Source organism: Neodiprion lecontei, chromosome 5 (assembly GCF_021901455.1).
Source record: "Neodiprion lecontei isolate iyNeoLeco1 chromosome 5, iyNeoLeco1.1, whole genome shotgun sequence".
In the NCBI taxonomy this organism is placed as follows: Eukaryota; Metazoa; Arthropoda; class Insecta; order Hymenoptera; family Diprionidae; genus Neodiprion; species Neodiprion lecontei.
The window spans coordinates 9,025,379-9,043,114 of record NC_060264.1 but is presented as its reverse complement, the minus strand read 5'-3'; the positions used below and the strand labels follow the sequence as shown (position 1 = coordinate 9,043,114).

The following is a 17,736-nucleotide window of genomic DNA, read 5'->3' as shown; positions in this document are numbered from 1 at the left end:
TTTTGTTCTTTTTTTTTATCAGGTGGATATCGTTAAATATTCAATTTTTCGCACTCAAACGGATATTGATTTTGGTCAGCGCATAGAAATTTTAAATCAAGTCTTCAGAAAAGGAAAGAACAATCTCTTCCAGAAGATTTGTGAAAAATTCAGTTTCCCAACAAAATGAGTCAGCGAGGAGTGAAATCGAACGAATCTTTCAGATTTTGAATAATTTTCAAAGCAATTTCATTTGATAAGTTTATATCCATCCTCTTGTTCATTATTTTAGTATTTTCTTCCCTGCACCTTGAGGACAATCTTCGCAGCTTACGAATATACCGGGACAATCTCTTGAAACTTGAAAATCGACCGCGCATGCGCGAGCTTCATCGCATGTTCGCGCAGGCTGGCCATCCCGAGTTTCAGCTGTCAAACTCTGTTTCTGCCGGCGACGTAGCTGATACGAATTTTCGAGGTTAGAATCTTAAATAATTGAGATGGTGACTCGGAAAGGTTTGGGGAAGCGTTTGTTATCGGGTCGGAAAGTTGATTCTTCAAAGAACGGTCGGAATTTAATGCTTACGCTCTTTGAAAATTCAAACGTACACATTTTGCGTAGGTTGGCACGCCTGCATCGCAGACAAGAATATCGCCGCGGGAAGATTTCGCCGACCAATGAGATTGAATTATTTGGCGCATGCGCGGTTGATATTCAAGTTTCAAGAGATTGTCCCGGTTTATTTATATTCATACCGTTGGATCGATGAATACTCAATGTGCGGTTGTTTCTTAATCAAATTGCCACAAAGTGTATCGATATATATTCCCAACCCACCAACTTCCACAATTCCAAAGGAAATCGTACACGAATTTTCCTTATTATTATCGCCATTCTCGTAAAGTAGAGCCGACTAATCACGTGCAGGGTGATATGCCTAAGCGTGTAAGGAACGTACGTATTAATGGACGTATCTCGAGTGTGGAGGAAGCAACAGGAATACTGCGCACAAGGCAGAGTCCAACGGTCGAGACATTCCAAGTCGATGATACTCTGCGCTAAATTCTGAACTCCGGCTCTCGGCGTTTTACTCTTCGTCCCATGATTGCCGTTTCAGACTGTGTCTCTGAAGCAGCAGTTTCTCTTCATCTCGCGGTTATTCTTCCTTCTTGACGCAACGGGCCAAACGACTGCCTGCGGAAGCATAAAAATTCTCGACTAAACGATTCTACGGCTGCAGTTCTGGGCTCCCCTTTTCCCGTATAGCTGCAGGGACAACGAAATTGACTTGGACTCGGAAAAAAATTTCATCTTAACGACCAAAATTTGGTCCCGGAAACGAAATTTCAGGATCGATATACATCCGATCGATACATTATTTCGCATATAATCAAAAAGTTTGGTTGATTTTACAGTGCGTAGTAGACGAAATGTTTAAATAATTTTCTGTGTGAAAGACAAAGTTTCGCACCACGAGGCCCGTAGATTCTGTTGCGACTGCGAAATCAGATCTACACAGTGAAATTATTTTGCAAAGATTGATAAATGATTGTTTTATTCTTGTGATTTGATAAATTATCGATTGATTGTAACTTATGCTCTGTGAATTAAGTGCCGTGTCAAACAATGACAAAGAAATATGCCATTGTTGATTTACGGGCTGATTCAACGAATCCCCTGTTAATAACTGCTCGTTTTACTTATCTTGCTAGAAAGAATTTTTAACGCATCACGGAGAGTATTTTGACACTTGAACGAAAAAAAGATTTGTTGATTTAAAATATTATTTCATAGCGGCAATCAATTAGCAGCTCTCATGATTTCGTAAATTTGACTAATCTTTATCCACTGAATAGATTTAGCCGCCTGTATGAAGCGATTTAGTTGAATCTACCAGAGGGTATTCAATATTTTGATAAAACCATGAAAAAATTATTATTTCATCAAATTGCCCGAGTTAAAATCGAGATCTCGTATTCATTAGTATATTTTATTGAATAAATTTTTTTTTCTTGTCATTCTGGAACTATTATTTCATTGATTTTCGTATTTGCAACAAAATATTAAGTGTTCCTACGAGAAAATTTTACCCCAGAATGCGTCTTTAAATTTTTTTTTATTTTTTTCAATAAGCTACCATTTTTCTTTGAGTCTGACTCGAGGAAATGACTGAAACTGAAACGTCGAGGAGACCAGAAAAGCAAACACTTAACGATAAATAAATCTTTCACCATTTTTTTTTACTCACTCCATTTCGATTTCTCTGTTGGTAAAATACCGCGTCGTCGTTTTTTTCGATTCTTCCATTTTCTCAGCTGATTATTATACCACGTGAAATGAGCAAAATTTTCATATGCACTACGTAATGCGACGAGTTGTTTCAGTTATGATACGAAAAGGTGGAAAAATTAAATTCTACAAAAACATGTTGAACTTTTTGAAAATTTTCATATAATCCATTTAATTTTCTTCTTTCGAAAATAGTTGTCGACGATATTGACAATAAATTCTAAGCACCATCTTCCTGATATACTTGAAAATCTTTGGCTGATTCTTGCCTGATTCACATCCAAAAAGGTAAAAAAAAAAAAAAAAAAATGACAGCGTGGTTTGTGAGGTTTGTCGAAATGACGTTCGATCCGTTGCTTCGTTCGCAGGTTCGTTTGAACGAGAGAGAAAAAGCGAGGAATCTCATCCGTTAATGATGAAACGACTCGACTGGCTTTGCGCGTTGAATAGGAAAATTTATGCATTTCGATTTCGCCATTTTCCGAAGAGGTAAACGCGTGTAAAAAAAAAGAAGTCGGGGGCAAAGGTCAGTCTGAAAAAGGTTCAAGGGAACGTGACTAAAACATGAAAATACGAGACACGTATACCTGGCTCGCTCTCTTCTCCTTATTACTCATTTGAATACAATGAATTTATCTTGCTCTTCGGCCCAGGTGGGCATTATCACTCGTGCAGGGGTCCCATTGGGCCCCGATTCTCCCGAAGCAAAATACAGGGGGACAGCGAGAAAAGTTCTCTCCTAATTACAGACGATGGTTCTCCAAACCATCTTCCGCGAATCACTCGTATTCACTTTGTTGGGAGTTAATTTAGGCCCAAAGTATGTCCTTCTGAAAATTCGTTGCTTTCGGTGATTCGATTGGTCATTTTACGTCCTTTCTTCGTTCTTCACACTCCCTACCCGACTATCAGACTCGACAGTATACAGTCGATGTTCCACCACCGTCACTGACGTTCCGTCGATGTATCCAGTAAATTTATTAGTGTTATAAGAGCGTTCCGCACGCGAGAATCCAGGTAGAGTAATTATAAAGTATATAGTTCGTTAACCTTTGTTATACGCCGATGAGGAAGTGGCGATCGTTTTTATACCAATTGATCAATTTCCAAATTCAATTTGGGCCAATAGACGTTGGAGTGTGAAAAATGTGTTTAATAATCGTCGCGTTAAGTTGTGCTCTCTGTGATTCGACGTGTTTCACGTTACGTGATCGATGCGGAAAATTATTATTACCATCGTTATTATTGTTGATATTATTACTAAACGCATTTTGTATAATAGTGTTAAACGAAACATTCTCACCACGCTACTCCCCGTGTTCTCGTTCAGTGATTTATTCTCATGACTCAACTGACGTCGCTAGCGCCACAAAACGACGCTATCTTGATTTATCATTTTAATTAATTTTCCCTCCGTACCTCGTCGTCATCTTTTTTTTCACATCCTCCAATTTATTCGTTACTATATGGAATACGGTCAACGGATCATCAGCAGCGCAACCGCACGATTATCGTTCACGCAAAAAATACTTTTTACGTGGATAAGTGACAGGTTAGATATGTATCGGTTTTGACGACCTTAGACGGAAAGAAAAATATTTTAGATCTTACATCTCATGTGGTAAATGTACGAACAGCACTATTTTGGCGTTAAATTTACATCAATGGTGGCAAGATTTGAAAATCCTATAACAAGAGTTACAGAACCAATAGCAAAAGTTAAACTATTTTTGTATCGATCAACCGCAAGTAGATTGGACCCCAAGCAAATGCATAACAAATGTAAAATCTATGTAACATTTTTTTTTTCCGAAAAATTATACCAGTTGTGACCCATATTTGTCAGGTCTAGTCGGATTTTATTCTTACCAGTGACACAGAGGTCCTTTCATCTGCGCAATGACCATTTTTATTTAACGATGCAGTGTGCCAAACATTGAAAATACCATCCAAACCTTGTCCGATGTCGGATTCTAGTCGCGAGACATGTCGTATACTTTTAACTCTTGACACTCGAGTATCTGTCCCTTGAAACAATTCCGAGAGAAAAGTTACCGAGTCCTTTATCAACTTTCTTCGTTTCAGCCTCAGCGAGTGTTACTTCGCGGGAAAGGGAGCCGCCTTGGTCCTTCCTCCGAACGAGAGGGCGCGACCATCGCGACGGGTGTCTTCGGCGGGATGTGACATTCAGCAGCACCTGCAGTCCATGTTCTACCTCCTCCGACCGGAAGAGACTCTCAAGATGGTGAGTTTGCCAGATAAATATTGTGCGGCTGGGTAATTGTACTCTTAGGAATCCATTAGGCGCATCGCCTCGTTCCAGACGTGAAGAAAAAGCGTTCATAATACCCGTCCTAAGTCGTGTCTTTTGAAAAAGTGCCGCATGTCCTGATGCCTGTCCTTTGCAACATCGTGCAATGGGTACAAGGCATGTGTGGGCGAATGGACTGGTGGGTGTTGGGCACACGATACTTGTGTAGTCCAGGAAGTGCCGAGAGTAATGAAATAAACAGCATTACGCTTAAGTTTAGAACGGCAATCATTTTTTTAATCAATGCTACAATTTTTACATCCATTACGAATCCATTCGACCTCATCGCACGGACTCTAATGTCACAATTAGAATACAATGTTTTAATTATTTTTTACCCGACATGGTTTTAATTTGTGGTTGCAGCCTCAGTGCGGATGATTTTGTTCTCTGCACATAAGTTGTAAACAAAATGAAAACAATTGATAAACAGTTGTAAAAGCTATTTATAGCGTTTTAAGATTTAATTCTACCTCTGAAGTATCGATAGATCAATTCTGCGGGATTAGCAGAGAGAGAAAGTTGTTTATAGAACCTCCAGAAATTTGGATTCAACTCTTCAAGGAATCCTACCGTTGGAGTTGCACTTACACACTTGTAAAAAATCATTATTTTGAGATATAGATAAGAGTTCGTGATAATTTTATAACTTACGAGTAACGCGCTGTTGTTGAAATTTGGTAATTTAACTGCGAGTGTTGAGAAACATACGATAAAAAAAATTATTTTTCAAGCTGTATGCAATGTTTGTTTGTATTATATTACTCATGCCAGAATAGCCCAGATGAGGATAAATCCAACAAGCCGGCGTTGGTCGATTTCGGATTAAAAATTACCGAGATATCGTAGTTTTAACTTCACCACTAGTGCAATAAACTGTACGGTTTAGGCGGCTAGTCGCTTTGCTCGCGCTATCGTTTGCTCTAAACTGCGATATCTCGGGATTGGTTTATGTTGCATCGGTCAACGAAGGCTCTTTGGATTCGTCTCATTGTTAGCTACATCACTGGCAACGAACAGTTTTGATATCATATATTACCTGAAAAAATCGTTTTTGGTTGTTGCGCTTGCGTCCGGAGAATTGTGGCAGGCGAATTACACTTCTCCAAATAGAAAAACGATGAAATCCGGTTTCAAAAAGTGAAGCTCAAACATCAACATGAGTTCTGTTAAAAGAACATGTCATTATAACAAAAATGTTAAAAACCGCTAATTCAAGTAAAAAAAGAAGTTCGGTTATTAATTACTTAATAAATGTTAGATTGTTGTTCCGTGTTTTCAATTTGAAAACCGTGTTGTGTTTTCAATTTTGAGTGCTAATTTCATTGTTGAATAATTGCCCGGGATGAATTTTTGTCCAAGATCTCTAGTCAAGTACGAAAACTTGGTATGAGAAAACATCCATGGTCATGATTAACAAACTTACGATTCATTGAAAAACTTACCTCAACGTAGTTGTTCAACATTCCTTTCAAGTAATCACAAAAGTGATTTTGACGTCAAAAAATTTGAATTCACGTTTCTGAATATTATTATTTTCTTTTTTTTTCACTCTCAGACGATATTCTTTTGACAAAATTCGTGTCAATCAACTCGTGTTACGGCTTATTATTCATTCAATTGCACAGCCCATACGTCATTAAACGAACGTCATCAATACTTGATTCTCTGGCTGCTGTTTGAGGCAGAATTACCCGGGATGCATGTCCAACGCACGCGTTCCAATTACTTGCGCATAAGTTGAGTTGGTACTCGATGGGTGGCTCATTGTCGGCTATAACGTCGGGAGTCTCTGACACCAGACAGTAAGTCATAAACCGGCTGGCGCCAGCTTCCTCGGCGGTTCAAAATGCAAGAACCACGCTGCCTCGACAAGGCCCCGTTTACCCAGACGAACCCAGTGGCGACCATTGATCAGGGTAATTGGCGGACGTAGCTACTCAGATTAGGCACAGACGCCTTGGGTCACCGGGTCAGAGGTCACGCGATTCTGACGTCCGCGTAGGCGGCCAAGCGATGCTGAACTTCTTCTTACTTCTTTCCTGCAACGTTCCGAAGAAGATATCGACCTGCGAGTTTCTTGACCGTTGCAAAAAGCTGAGTTCTTATGTCAAAGGTGCGATTCCTCAATTTTATCTTTACGGTCGAGAAGTGTTGTGCTGCCGAGAGAAGACTTAATTGTCAGATACCGATCGGTTTCAATAATTGCCTTATGCCGGATCGTTGAAACTTGGTGAGCATAAAACGGTCAACTTTGACCCATTGACCTGTTCCTTCGTTATTGGAACCCTGCAGCGATTCGTGTTTGTTTGAGTATTCGATCAAGCTTGTATTCTTTCGTACGCTCGATGCAGTTGTGACAATTTCGGGATTGATGTCATCAATAATTACGTAGTTCACTCGACAATTCCTGTGGTGACCTTGAGCCATGGCGTTTGAACAGATTTGATAGATTTTCAGTCAATATTTCAAAACGCGAATTATAAACTCCGTGATATTTTAGAATTGGAGTCCCATTCGTTGCAGGAAACCAAATTGACTTTAGAGGTCTCGTTATGCTTCGTGTGAAGCAACCCTGTACGGGTATTTGTGGATTTGTGAAATGTTTGTAAAGCCTAACTCGGATACAACGTTATCTATGCTTCGCAGATACATTTTTTACCTTCAATTCATAGAGGCGAGATTGACGATGACGGAGCCTTTCTCTTCATCCCAATTAATTGCTCCGTTGTGTCAGCAGCTTTGGCTTTTGCTAATCCGATTAGGGAAAGGTGAGACCAACCGCAGCGAAAGATAGAACGGTCAAGTGACATTTTGCGAAAATGTTTCTTTATCTTCGTTTCCTTTTGCACGCACTCTCCAAGGCCTTGCACTTTTCTGCAATTCGTCAAATCATCCGTTCTCCACATTATAAACGCAGGATTAATTGACGAATCTTGGCGGTTTGTTCTTTAATTCGTGCTTACGGAGGACGCAACTTTTACACTTCTGTAAGTAACCGTTGAGCACACGTTACGTACGCTGCGTCAAATCCACCAAGCAGCGTATATCACGTCGTTATCTGATAACGGTTGGAGACTTGAAAGCCCGAGGCACACGCGTTATTGGTGAACATAAAGTACCCGTGCGCACGTGGTAGATACAATCGATTCCGCCTATGCTTCGCACACTGGTTCACCTTCGGTTAAACGCGATATATATGTAACTAAGTTGCCTATAACTGCACGTTTAGCTCGTTGACAATTAACGACTTGGGATAACTATGGTTCTTATTTATCCATTTAATATCGTTTTGAGTAAGGATCTCTTTTCGTATACGGATTGTAGATAATTTTCTGTCGAGCATGAACGTTGATTCAGAGTTTTCAATCTCTTAGGGGTAGAGAGGCACCGTCAATTGTGGGGGCGGTGTCAAAGTTCCGAATTCGAAAAGTTCCGAAAGCGCAAAGTTCCGAAAGGACAAAATACCGAAAAGACAAAATTCCGAAAGTGCGAAAAGAATAAGGAGTAAAATGAGCCATCATCGTGAGACTGTTCTCGTGCGGACCATTCTGATTTTTGGTTTTTCTGATTTTTTACCCGGAGCCGACAAAAATGTAGTAACAACAGATTTTGTGTATGATAAAATTTCCTATAACTTTTATTAGAAACTTTTTCCTGTATAATGCATAGGTTTTTATTTGTAGCGCGTCAAACTTTCTTTAACATGGTTATTGATAAATATATACTTAATGGTTAATGAAACATTAAAAATGGTGTGAACCAAATTTGTAGTACATGAAATTTTCAATAAACTTTCTTTCAAGTTTTTTGCTCTTTTGGAATTTTTGCTTTTCGGAATTTTGCTCTATCGTAACTTTACTTTCCGCAATCTTGCATTTCGGAAATTCGAGCCGTCGGTTTTCCGACCAATCGAAACTTTGATGATTCCTCGAAGTTTTCTTTCTTTACTTTAAGTTTCGTCACGAAAAAATTCGGAATTCCGCGCCTTCGGAACTTTTCAAATTCGGAACTTTGACACCGCCCCCAATTGTGGCCACTGATTCTTTGGTCATCATACTTGTGAAATGTTTTACTCGATTTTGGACCACGAAACGTTATTTAATCATGGAATCAATCGCTGCGACATACCTCACCGCAAGTCCTCAAGTATTTGAACACGAAATTGTACAATCGAAGCTAATCAGACCATCATTTATGTACAACGTAACGAATCACAGATAATGGATCACATATGGTGCATCTACCTTTGTAGTACAAAGTTTTGCTCTCACTTTTTAGAGCGACGAAAATTTTAAAACCGACGTACGCGTAGCAAATGGAAAAAAAGAAGCGGGAAAGTTGGGAACGCAACTCTCAGATCAGATCCGTAAATGGCAATTACGGAAATTCTTAGAACCCCGGGAGTGTTCATCAGTGCATTAGCTGTTACTCATTAGCATATACACGTGTGTGATTGTGTATCCCTGCCGCTGTTACTGCACAGCGACGATTGTTGGTGAGTTTAGATCCGCCGGTCGTTTCGTTTGTTGGCATACACGCGTGAAGCGGCCAGGTTTTACGCACGTGTGTGGAGGTAACGTAAGTGCTGCTTTTGCCCACTTACGTATGTATTCCTTGTCGTGTGTCGTTGGCACCCATTGCCGCGGGCATTTGTACCGCACGCGTGAAGAAGTGCCTGTCGATTGTGTTGGTTCAGCACGGCCGCAACGTTTGGCGTGCGGCCAAAACGTACGGGGCTTTGTTTACAGACGTCTCTTAGTTACTTCGTATAATTTCTCACCTCGGTTCGTGTAACAGAACCGCGCTGGCGGCGGCGGTTGCGAGTTAGCCGTTGATCGGCTCTGTATACCGAGAGAATTTTTAGTTCCGGTTACCGCTCGGTCCTTGACTATTTTCATTTTTTACCGCAATCGAAAAATATAGTACGAGGTAGAAAATGAAAATTAGTTTTATAGCCGTTACCGGAAAGTCCGGGTATCCGTTGCTGTTCTTTCTCATTGCGATCACTGTTGCTATATTTTCTTCCAACTGTTGCGAAAATTTAATGCTCGTGCAACGATGAATTGACGTTAAAGCCTTGTTTAACTAAAAAAGTAGAGTAAACCGAAGAAACTGATTTTGCGTTGCAATTGCCAAAAACGGATCGACGATAGCGCAAAATGGTTAGGCGTACCTCGTTTTTCCTAATTCCAACAATATTAAAACAGTTTTTTTTTAACGATACCTGTTTCACTGAATTTTTCTAGTTACTGTAACAAATGAAAGTGTTCTCAGTGTATCATTCGTATTACGAATCATAGGTAGCTACTTTGCGGGATCCACTCGAGGCAAAGTGTTTTCCTCTGCTGCAGCGGCGGTTCGTTTTTGGGTCAATTGCCTTCTCTCAAAGGTACTCGATTCTAAATTAAAATTCGGGATGATACCGCTCTGACGCAGTAACCAAAACCAAACAACTCTTTGAACAACTGCGCAGTTTCTAGCGATATATTATTATTTTCTCAATACAACGCGGCGAACAAGCCAAGTTTTTTCATGTATAAATATGCCAAAAACCTTGTAATCGATGCCTCGTGCGTGCATAACGAACGCGGTTGGATTTAAATCGAACCTTGAACCATGCTTGGCACCCGAACTCTAATTATCAAACGCGTTAATTATCCTTTAGCGTCTCGTTATTGAACGCGTTTGTGAGGCACGGTGATAACGAAGTAGACTGCATGACGTCTGTATGCCGACAGATATACAACGACATACTTTCTTACGCATGTGCGTGAATACGGAATGGAAAAAACAGCTGTGAATGACGTTCATTTAGTCCGATGTGTAAACTGTAATGTAAGAACTAGAATTCACGTAAAATTTATATTCAAACGTATCATATATCATCGTGACGGTAGTTATTTTTTCCGTCCAAAAATAGTCGTATTGTCAAATGGAAAACTTCATCCGCGGATTTTTACCTAATCAACTCGCATATTGATTAGATCGAAGCAATGATACATGCACAAAATCCAGGAAGTGTCATGGCACGTCATGACAATCGAACAGCTTATTGTACGTACTTGCAATCTTTAGATAATTCTGCCGCTTCGCAGGCATCATAAATCCTCCGGTTCAATTAAACCGTGTAAATTTTTTTCTATGAAATACAAATCATAGGGTTGAAACGTAAACTGAAATGTTTCCTTCCAGTTATTAGCACGTACATGACGGTGGTTTTAAATTTTAAGAGCTTTATATTCGTTTTATCATTATTTCGATTATCAAAATTTAGATTATCTGTGTCCAATTCGTTTCACGCTAATGCTTCGACTCTCTGTACGAAAGTTTTTATGCCGAATCACGGTGTATTTAATCATCTAAATCAGGATTAACGCAGCGTAATTCATACGACTATATGACTTACTTTCAGAGCAATAGATATTTAATAATAATGCTAGATTTATTTTCGTTCCTTTTTACGCTGTATACGTAATCGCCGTGAGAACATTTACCGACCATTCGATGTGATGATTATAGGTTGTAAAACCTTCCATGTATAAACACAGTTGTTTTATGAAGTAAAAAAAAAAAAGCAGAATGAACCAAAAAATTTTCATACATTATCTCTATACACGTATTCCACACTAGGTTTAATGATATGATAAACTTTGGCATGTATTATCGCACGAACGTGAGAATTTTCTTAGCCTATGCCGCATGTATGTTTAATACACTCCACGCGCACAGTTAAAGTCTGTATTAATACACGCGGTAAATAAGCGGGACGCCAATAGGGTAGTGTGATTACACGACTGAGTGAGGATATGAGAAGGAGACACAGTTTCTTCGTTCGTTGGTAAATCGTCGAGTAATTTCCTCGCTTGCTCGTCCATAAATCTGTAAGGAAATTATAATGGCTGTACACAAAATTGCACGTAATTACCTATATAACTTGCTTTAAATGTGTACAACAACAACAATAATAATAATAATAATAATAATAGTAATAATAGTAATAATAATAATAATACAATACAATAAGAATTTTATGGAAGAAGAAACATGTGAGAGAAGGGATGTTAATATCGGATAACCGATTTGTCGCGTTTGATTTTCCCGCCATCTATTGCCAAGAGTAATAAGTAATCGGTTGTACGCCCTCGCGATTTTCACTTGTCCCATTGCTCCGTGGTCTGAGAATATTATAGTTATAAGTAACATATGTATAACACAAACCGTCACGTAAGCCGTTACGATGTCTTGTTGAATCACGTGTGTACGAACGATACGCATTAATGCCACTTGATCGTCGTAAGATGGCGGTAATTGGAACGAACACTTTCATTAGCGATAAAGTCGGCAGAGAAATCAACGCGACGTCGGAGGATATAATACACGCATTACTACGGTTGTTGAATAGTACGAATCGAATGATTCGGAGAGATGAAATTATCCCGTTGTTCGTTTTCTTGATTGAAAATTTTTTACAATTTAATCAAATCTGGTCAAGATTCTCGCAGTTCTTTTGTCTGCTTTTAACATTTTTTTTTGTTATTTGAGCAGAATCGCGAGTTTATCACTTACAATTACGGTAATATGAAAATTTATGTGAATTGATAGTGCGGGTGATGATACCTTGCATCGTCAGAAGTTTAAATGCTCTTTGTGAATTAACGTACATTATATACTTTTCATTCATTTTTCTTCATGGCCAGAGAAATTCTTGGTTCCGTTTCGGATAGATATGATTTTACGATTGGAAATGGGTAAGTAAATAAGTTTTTCATCGGTATTTATATTAAAAAAAAAAAAAGAAAAAAAAAAAAGAAAAGAAAACGGTTCTCATATCGGAGCTATTCGAATTGTGGCGGGCTTTCGGCGTGAAGTAACGCCAGTGTTGTTTCCATGACGCCACCGCCAGATGGCGCATCTGCACCGCCCTGAAATAACCTGCACTTGGAAAAATTGGCATTAGGCAGTTAATTTTTTCATGTAAAATTTCACAGCGAACCTTCACCAAGTGAAGTAAACGTACACGTACGCTTCCGGACGCAGATATCGTACCAACTTTAATCCTGTTGTGAATTGAATTACACGCGTAAGCGCATGATGTTTTCACAAAAAACACGCGGAATTATTAACCGTTCAGACGAGGACTGCGGCGTACTGCAGACGGGTCGAGAGTAACAAAGCACCGGAAAGAGACAGCGGGACGTTTAACGGACGCATAGAATGAGGTCACTGACATGTCTTTTCGCTGCGAATAAGGAAATTTCCAAAAATTTGTCAGATTAACGAAACCGCGGATTGGATGGGTTTAATTTGGGTTAGGTTTACCGTTTACGGTCACCGTACCATATTTCGATGACCCGTGATGAAATTCGCTTAACTTTAGAGAGATTGATTGTAAAATACCCTACTCTGGCCTCACGATTATAAACCAAGTAACTCTTCGGATACCAATGATAAAACGGTTAACCCCGGTGTATAAGCATACATGCATACATGTCCTGTAGAAGATAATCGTTTTACTATCCGGGTCCGTAGAGTTCCTTGGATTGTAATTTTTAGGTCACAGTTAGGACTTTTGTAATCAATCGCTCTGAAGTTGAGTAAATTTTATTGGGGGCCATAGATTTGACCACCTTTTCAAAACCCTTCACAGGTACATCAATTTGACTTTCAATCTCTCGGATCACTCTTGATTAGGAATGTAGTGTTTACTCGATCAAATCACATCTGTACCATTTTTGGGCATAAGCTTGGATCGCATGTAACAAATATGGCGACAATAGGATAAAACGTTGTAAGGTGATCGGAACCGGTACATCTACTCGTAATTTCTCTCGCCTCGTTTACCACTGCGTTTAATGACTTGCGAAAACATCTCTTTCTCTTTATTCTATTCAGTTGCAATTAGTCGCAATAAAAGCCCGGCACTCTGGGACCATCCATATTTCAATTGCAAATCCATCGCACTCGACTTGACACCTAAGAGTCGTTGTTAAGATTAACGAGGGAGAGACTCGAATCGAGGACGGTAGGCGCCAGCCAGGGCTGACAATGCAACGGGTAACACCTACGTGGGTTTTGACCCTCTCTACCTTCGTTTATCGATTGCATTGCAAAACGACTCTAAACGTACAGCAGCACCAGGAGCAGCAGCATTCGCCACCGTTGCAGTTTGTGTATTGCACTTATAGATATACCCACTGGCTTCTATTCCTGTACAGGGTGTTCGGTCGGCGTTGAATTCTGACACAAAAGAAGAAGGACTTCGAAGAGGGAAAAAGAAGGAATTACCGACGAATTTTGAATTGTAAATTGGGTTGATTAGTTGCGTATCTCAGATTTTGAATCGTCATTTTTCGTCTAGTTTATTTTTGCAAATTGACGTTAAACGTCAAGTTTCGTCAATTTTTAGCCACAGTTTTCAAAGGCTATTTATTCGTTTCCATTTTCCACTCAATCGACTCATAGTTTTGTTGAGTTTGTAAAAAAGTATCGGAACTGTCAATAAAAAAACAAAAAAGCAAGCTGAATATATATCAAATCTATAATCGATCAAGTTTCTGTTCTTCTTTGCATGAGAAATATTTGAATCGCATGACTTGTAAATGCCAAAACTTTGAAGTTACTCTAAACTTTTCTAGAGAAAACTTTGATTTTGCGAACGACTTGCTGCAATAGGGAAAATTTTTTTCTCTCTGCACATTTTTTACAGATTTTTATTTGTCGATCAGTCAATTCGAGTTGTGGTAAAATCGTGGCATTCCTGATCAAGAACGAACTGTCCACTCCGTATATAAATCGTCTACTACACACGCCAGTAGTCGACTACGGGTCGTTGCTTATCTTCTAGAGCCCATTTGTCACCGATAAAAATTTGCATTCATAGAATGAAACCTGCAGAGTGTTTATTGTATCGTATTGCGTGTGATTATAATCGAAAGTTATTCCTATATCCCTCTGCCTATTCTCGTCCTCTTTTTTCACTTCACTTTGCGCTCTTATCCATTTTTGCTGCCGTGAAAGGAACGTAGGTATAATATGCACTTTGTATCATCCACCTCGATGCTCGGTTCTTTCTGTAGGTAGGTCAGTGAAACAAGGACGTTGTCAGTGGTACCTCGATTCATCGTTTTAATTTTTACCACACCGAGAGAAATTTCTTACCACAATCGAAAAATATAGTTCTAGGTAGAAAATGAAAATTAGTTTTCTAGCTGTTACCGGAAAGTCTGGTATCCGTTGCTATTCTTTCTCGTTACGTTTCACTTTACTCCCATCTTTTCATTATTTATCACAAATTGCAAACTGCGACGAGTTCGTATGCATCGGGATTCAACTTGTTATACAAGAGAGAATGCGTGTAACCCAGCTCGTGTGTTTCTAGACAACTCTTCGACTCTTCTACGTGTAGCGAGGTTATTTAGTATGCGGATGACGCCTCGTGCTTCGTGCTAGCGTAACATGTAACTGCAATCATTGCCGATCTCCGGCTCGACGGTAATACATGATTCCATTTCTAATTATCTCGATCCCGCGAAACGTGTTCTCGCGCGGTTGCCGCTGGTCATTTAATGTCAGAGTGTTCAGTTGGGTCCGAATAATTGCTCACGATTCAATATCGCTCCCTCCGGCGGAAGCTGACCTCGCGATAAATTGGCGATTAACGGAAAAATACGCCTGGACCTCATCCAGGTTTTTGATTCTCTCTTTCTCATTCCCAACTTTTTATATTCCTGGAAAGGAACACGCTTACACTACGTTTCGAACGAATTATTATTCCCCAGGTCGATACGACGTCGAGAGCGAAATTCTCTCGGGTGGAATCGGGCGACATTCGGAATTCCCTGCAGATGGTTCGAACGTCCTCGACCGCAGGGGATGAAGAGATTAATCTCGTTCAGAGAGATCCTCTGTCGGGCCAAGGCTTCGCAGCCTCTATACCTACAAGCCACTCTGACGTCGTCAGTCCATTAAAATCCAGGTCAGGGTGCAGCTCTGCTTCTGGAGCACACACGTAATAAATGTTAATCTCGAACTCCTTTCTGGCGCAAGTTTTTATTTTCTTTCTTTCCTTTTTTTCTCCCTTTTCTACCACCAAGCTTATTGCGTCATATCCTCAATTTAAACGAGAGAAACGTTTACACGAGATTGATACTAAAATTGTCGGTTGCCAGGAAAGATATTGGATGGTTTATATTTCGTTTGTGTTCCAGTTCAGGAGAGAAATAACCGAAGCCACTTTTTGATCCGAGTGTCAAAGTCATCGGGGGTTTTTATCTCAAATAAAGTTAGAACGCTTAGGTTCAAACGTCAGCTCCTGATATCCATATGACGTTCATATTGATCTTGAAATCTGTAAATATACAAGAAATTTGGGGTCAGCTTTGGATCTCATTTCAAGCATATTATAATTTTACGTTTTTACTGAACTACGAAGTTGAACTTGAAGAACCTGCGTTTCAGTAACGTTTAGGCTGCCACGTGAGCTCGAACTGCATAACCATGCATCGTTAAATTGACTTGTATCTACATCAGCTACCGTCTTACCTATGATAGGGGGGGACCTGACTGATCCCGGCACTTTCACTCTGCTCGTACCTCGTCTGACCATCAGATTTGTCCATCCGAATAGGACAAACGAACAACAAACGACACTCTTATGCTTGACTGTTAAAACGATCGGACAGCTTTTACGAGCGAACACCTCCTTGTGCCTCTCTTTTTAGATATTCTCTTTCTTTCACAATCTCGTACGGGTTGTGTCCTACTTGTGAATCTGACGAAGATCAAGGTGACGTATATACGTGCGTGTAACGAGGGCGCAAGGAGCACTGGGTGTAATAATCATAATAATAGTCATAATTTCGGCACGAGTCACGCAATGAATTTTATCACCGTCAGCACGTATCGTTGTTTCTTGACTTTTGAGAACCAGTTTTCGACGGAGGAATTTATAGGTATGCGGATTTTTAATTCAATTCGATTAATCGAATGTGGACAAAGTTGGTGCAGGCATGTGCAGGGACCAAAGTTCTTCAAGCTTTCCGAAAAATCTTTGAAGCCTTCGTCATTTTTGATTTTAAGATCATTCGTTATAAGATTGTAAAAAAATGACAGTTTGGACTTCTATAGAATTTAGTTTCGTTTCAATCCAATAATTAAAATTTTCAACTTACCACAAAGAATGTTCCATAGTAGTATCAACCGGTCAATTTTAACACCGCCAGTTTTTACAATGTTGGTCAAATTAGCAAATTTGATAGTTCTTCAGTTTTCACTTCACTATAAGTGTCGAGACGTTTTATCGACTGTCACATTAGACTCGACACTATCCGTATTAAGTTTTATTGACGAATCTCGATTGCTTACCTTTCCGATAATCCGACCAGTCGGAAATCCATCCGATAATGGTGTACATAGTCGGAACGCGAGGATGAACCGAAGCCGAAGATTATAAACTTTTTCCTTTTTCCCTCCATCGGCGAGCTTCGGGCGTGGTCAACCCGAACACCCAGTATTTGTACCTATGGTTTATACTATTGGCTACTTATTTTATTCACCGTGATGCAAAGAACTAGATCTTACCGCTTGCGCGAGTTCTCGGCTTCGTAGACCGGAAGCCCCTTGGGGCGCGTTTCGACGACCTCTTTCCTTCGTGACTGAGACCCAAGCGTGGGTTCCGCTACAGGCCGCCTTCTTGGGTCTCGTCTCGGACCGCAACCTACTTTGCAATTTGCCATCAGCACTTCCAGTTGCCGTCTCGTCGGTCCTTTCTGCCAGTAGATGCGGTTACACAAGTCCTCAAAGTGTCCAAAAATTCCTAGATTTCCTGAAATTGTGTATTGCTTTTTGTTTTGTTTTTTTTTTTTAAATTTTCTATTCATTTTTTAAACACCATTAAACGTAATTGAAAATGAAGTTTTGGTTTTGGAAGGTGAGATATCGATGGTACCGTTCAAATCAAACTGTCGGGAATCGTGTTCTTGTTTTCATGATTTTGGTAAACACTAGAAGTGATTTTGCTAACGCTGTATGATAATCGTATGGAATCAAAATATCACATTTCGTCGAATGCTAGAGAAAATTGCTTATTGGAGGAATTTCTTCACGGTGAAAACTCGGCAAAGTTATTGATTCAATTCTCAAGGATATCGAAGCA

The 17,736-nt window shown here is 39.8% G+C and overlaps 1 protein-coding gene across 7 annotated transcripts in view; it reads left to right on the top strand.

The window, feature by feature from the left end:
- The window catches only part of LOC107224086 (protein phosphatase Slingshot homolog 2), a 169,395-nt gene that overhangs the window by 113,496 nt on the left and 38,163 nt on the right, over window positions 1–17,736 (top strand). For all 7 annotated transcript variants that reach the window (XM_046740572.1, XM_046740571.1, XM_046740569.1 and 4 more), the window contains one exon: window positions 4,355–4,514. In XM_046740572.1, coding sequence (XP_046596528.1) covers window positions 4,355–4,514 — 160 coding nt within the window. The remainder of the gene's footprint in view (window positions 1–4,354; window positions 4,515–17,736) is intronic.